The sequence below is a fragment of the Penaeus chinensis genome, chromosome 12 (genome assembly GCF_019202785.1).
Source record: "Penaeus chinensis breed Huanghai No. 1 chromosome 12, ASM1920278v2, whole genome shotgun sequence".
Taxonomy (NCBI): Eukaryota; Metazoa; Arthropoda; class Malacostraca; order Decapoda; family Penaeidae; genus Penaeus; species Penaeus chinensis.
The window spans coordinates 7,747,070-7,752,069 of NC_061830.1; the positions used below are offsets into that span (position 1 = coordinate 7,747,070).

General features: G+C 34.5%; 1 protein-coding gene across 3 annotated transcripts in view; it reads right to left on the reverse strand.

Moving 5' to 3' along the window:
• The window catches only part of LOC125031264 (polynucleotide 5'-hydroxyl-kinase NOL9-like), a 24,241-nt gene that overhangs the window by 17,199 nt on the left and 2,042 nt on the right, over positions 1-5,000 (reverse strand). For all 3 annotated transcript variants that reach the window (XM_047621924.1, XM_047621923.1, XM_047621925.1), the window contains exons 3-6: positions 3,136-3,333; positions 2,124-2,901; positions 1,162-1,393; positions 1-674 (exon numbers count right to left, since the gene is read on the reverse strand). The exon at positions 1-674 is cut by the window's left edge and continues 346 nt beyond it. In XM_047621924.1, the coding sequence (XP_047477880.1) occupies positions 1-674; positions 1,162-1,393; positions 2,124-2,901; positions 3,136-3,333 (1,882 nt within the window). The remainder of the gene's footprint in view (positions 675-1,161; positions 1,394-2,123; positions 2,902-3,135; positions 3,334-5,000) is intronic.

Sequence of the window (5,000 nt, forward strand, 5' to 3'; positions counted from 1 at the left end):
CATGGAACTCTTTTTGTTCTTGCTTTCCTGATTGATAATTTGACTGAAGTAGGATAAAACTGATATTTCTCGGAGACTGCTAGCATTACACAAATTCAGTTTCAACACAGATACTGAGCGAAGAGGGATCATCTGATGTTCAAGATAGGAAGAGCCAGGTTTTGTGGCAATGCCTCCTTTATGGTTCTCAACTGTCTCACTGTTCAAGAAGAAGGGGTAGTTGAATTGCCTCTTTTCACTACAGATCTGCATCACATGTGTAGGCTGTGTTATCCTTATCACATCCAGGATGAGGTCAATACCTGTTCCATTTGTCCAACCCATAGTGTTAATCACCAATGGAAGACTCTCATAGTTATGGCTGAAAGTAGACAGAGACTGGACAGCATTCAAGTATTTCTGCAGAACAAACTGTGGTGTGGTGGCACCTATGAGGATCTGCTTGCAACTGTCACTGGAACCCACAGTCAAGTGTGTATAAGGAGGACCCAAAAGAGGAGACTTGACGTGCAAGAATGTCAGACATGTTGGCAGGGACAATTCTGCCTGACCAGGATCGAAGTCCAAGCAAAGGACGCCTTTACTTCTTTCCATGCTTAGTAAACTGTTGACTAGATACCTAAAAAAGGTTGATTTCCCCACTTTTTGTCCACCAGCCACAACGACGCAAGGCACTGGGCAAAAAGAGAGAGAGAGAAAAAAAAATGTAAAGGAATGTTATAGTCACTTTTAATATTTTGGTTTCATTTCTACAGGTTATGAAAAGCAAAGAAAAAAAAAAAAAAAAAAAAAAAACTTCCTTTTATATTGAAGAAAAAGAGATGAGCCATTTTCATTGTACTGTTATTCAGCAGTATTATCCTTAAATAAGAGGGTCAATATAAGTGATGATTTTATTTGAATTGGTATCTAAAAAAAAAAAAAAAAAAAAAATTGAGGTTAAAACCAGGAATAGGAAGAAAAAAACAATGAAGAAGACAGTAGTTAAAGTTAGAGTAGTTAAAGTTAAAAGTAAAAAAGAAACAGTAAAGATGAGAAAAAGTAGAAAAAGATGAAGGGGAAGAAGAGAAATAAATAGAAGAAAAAGTAGAAGAACAAGAAGATAAAGAAGTTGACACAGAAAGAAAAAGATGAGGAGGAAGAAAAAAATACTGATCCTACCTTTCCCTCTCATATAACTGGACTTGATATTTTCCACTGCAGTCTCCCACTCTGGTGACTCTTGATACAGTGGATACCTCTTACTGTTGGTTCTGCTGATCAGGTGAAGACTTCGCAGGCCACAAGTGGGGTCTTTTGCCTGATCGACCAGGTTTCTCCAGCCAGCCACATAGAGCAGCTTTGCCATTGGTGGAAAATGATGGGTCAACTTGACAATGATCACTTCTTTGATCTGAAAAAAAAAAAAAAAAAAAAAAAATTGCTTCACAAAGGTACCAGATACTCTAAAATGTGTAATTACTAGAGTTACCTATCTGAACTGTTTACACTTTGCCTTGATCCCCCCCTCCCCCCCAAAAAATACATGTTTTCTATTGCTATTAGTATTTTAATAACTTTATAATAATCACAATGTCAATAATAATAATAACAATATCATTTTTAATGGCATTTGAAAACAAATCTTCCAAATCCAAGGAATGAGGATATCAGGTGAGGTCACATACAGCATGCTAATCAACATCTTGGTGACTGAGCATATTTGTGGTGCCATATATGTGTAACAAAAGTTACAAAAAACTGCACTGGTTAGTACATGCACCTGCAACAAATAGGTTAATATCAAAACATAGCTATATATTATTATGAACTATACCATTACATTCTTGGCTGTAGATATACTTTGTATGTGAGAGACAGGAGATAAACTTGTTGTGCGCCAGATGCTGCCGCATTCACTAAATTTGGTTATGTTTAATATACCCTGGTCTCTGAGTGAGATTTCTGAACATATTCACATACTCTATGATATCAGACTTTCCTGAATGAACATGATGTTACACAGAAATGATTGGTTAGTTCCAGTAGATGTAAAATAAATAATACAAAATGTAACAGTCTGTAGATGAGTAAACTTCCTAATCCACATGACAAAACTGAACAGCAAATAATAGCTATCTCACCTCATCTGACATGAGTTCCTGGATCCAATCCTTTGAAATTCCTGGAATGTCCTTCTTTATAGACAAGTCTATTCCTTGTTTTGCTTCCAAGGCCAGAAGAGAATGAGATATTAAAGAATAAACTGTGTGCTCCTCGCCCTCTTCCATTTCATAACCAGAAATTTTAACACTGCCAACAACCAGGTGGACACGAGCAATGCCTTGAAAGTACACTGAGGTATATGGTGCCAAAGCTAACAGAATGGTGTCATCATCTTCTCTGTATACTGAGAGGGGTTTACAGGCCAAATCTCTTTGACCGTACAACATATATTCTTTCCACTTATGAAGCTTCCACAGTTTTCCATCTTTTGGTGTTTCATATTTCATTTCTTTGACTTCAGTCCTTTCATCTTCATCTTCAACCTCATCTATATTTTCATAATCACTGGGCAAATTTTCATCTTCCTCATCAAGCAATAGTTCATTAACTTCATCTATCATTTCCTTGGTATCCAAACTCTCATCTAAAAGTTCACTTGATTCTGACTCATCATCTAACATATCGTCTATAATTAACTTCCCTAAATACTGTTGGTCTTCTTCCTCTACCTCTTTTTCTGTATCACTGATTTCTCCATTTTTACCATTACAATGTTCTTTCATGTCTACATCAGTTGTAATTTTTCTCTTAGCATTTTCAGAGGGACTGTTACAGCTGTTATCTTTGTCAATGGCCTCATCCTTGCTCTGATCCTGTCCTTTCACTTCACAATCTGTTGCAGTAGTTTTTTGCTTCCTGGTAAGAAAGAAAGAAATAAAAAAACGAAAGAAAAAAAAATCAATTACATTTGTGAAAATACACTGACAAGAAGGCAATGTTATCTTAAGGAAACTCTACTCTAAATCCATAATTTATTCTACCAGATATGAAAAATATTACACAAGGAATTTCTTAGTTCCTCTACTCTATATACATTTTAGAAGAATACCACCTTCAGTGCTTAATAAAAGTCAATAGATTTTTACTAACTTCTTTGGAGGTGTTGTGCCCAAAAAATTCTTCTTTTTCTTTGATGCTTCATTGGTATTGACTGCTATCCTCTCAATAACTTTATCTTGTGCTTGAACATCAACCATAGCTTCCTTGTCATCATTTGAAATGTCATTCGTGGCATTTCGCTTCATGGCTTTACTAATGGGGGAAGAGCCTTTACAGTTTTTAAGTGACCTGGAAAATAACACCCAGCTAATTACCCTGCCATGAAGAAAGAAGAAGAAGAAGAAGAAGAAAAAAAAAAAAAAAAAAAAAAAAAAAATCTGACACATTTTTCATTATTTTTATTAAAGAGTTATACGGGTAAATCTGCTTGTAAGCTGATTTTCACTGATCACAAAACAAATCTCACCAACTAAATTAGATTAGGAATTGCTGAATGTATATGACTTTCCATCAATTTATTAACTGTTGTAGGATTTTTTTCTTCAAATCCTTGCCTTAAACTTTCATGTTACTTGCAATGAAAATAAATCAAAATATTTACTGGTTTTACTCCATTCCAAAATTATATTTACTTCACTACTCTCCAATAGAACTCAATGCTTAAATTCTGGAAAACTTCTCTTTCCAAGAATCTGTTAAGTTTAAGAAAAAGAACACTGGATTCAAGATTTTGGAACCATATCTGTACTGTCAGATTTGGTAAACAAACACTAATAATATAATTAAAGAGTCTGTCTGCATTCCCATTAGCTCTCAGTAGAGTCCTTTTAACTTTTTGATGCTGATAGGGTACATACACAGGCAATGCCCACAATGATTTTAGTTTATTAATTTTGTTTATACAGATTCCCTCACAAGAGCTTAGTCAACAAGGAGTCAATTAATTGTCTTACCTAATCTCACCTGCATACCCATTTCCTTAAATTTCTGAAATATTTATACTTCTTATTTCATATGGCTATCAAAACTGTTTTGAACAGCAATTACAATAATAATAGTAATTATATCAAAAGCATAAAAGAGCCATCTGTGTGCAAACAAGATAAATTAACTAATATCACAGTGGATATGATATGCATATTTGAGCTCCCAGCATCATCTGGTTAAGAAAAGAAAGCAGACAATGATGATTTGCCAGGCAAATGATTATATGTAGGACAACTTGCAATAACAGGTGAAACTTGATCTATTGCAATCATTTTCTCCTATGCAAGATGGCCTGAAATACTCAGGTACAGTTTAGTTCCATCCCAGAAAAATTGTTCAGTGCAGATGGCTGTAGATTATAATGGGCTAAATAACTTGAGTATCTCTCCCAAGGACCCTGCAGAACATAGTTACTCATCTACTTTTATAAGGCTTTTGAAATGTGTTTTTGCTTTTGCTATTAATATTTTTTTCCTTAAAGCACCAGGGTACTGATCTTTTAATTTCCCCTTTCAACACATATAGACTCAGTTCTGGGTAGAATGACTCTGTAGTCAACATTAAGAATTTTTAACAGTTACATTTGCAAAACTGCTAGAAAATGCAGTGTCCCACTGTTCAAGACCAATATGCAAGTTTCCAGTGATCTCTTGATTTATTTTGGACAATACAACTGGCTATTCTGAGATGAATAGTGTTTGTCCAGGATCCTACTCAAAAAGACACTGAACTTCTTTTTCTGGCTATATTCTGCTGACACTAAATGGAGGGTTATATCTCATATGTTTTATAAGCAAATACACACAAAAAATATAAATACAAATATAGAGAAGAAAGTATTATGTGGAAAAGATATTCTAACTTCAATACTGTATAATCATAAATGAAAAAAATATATCAAATAAATTCAACTGCTAGAGCCAGAACAGCTTAATAAACAATTTACTCTATCAGACTGCTTTCACATG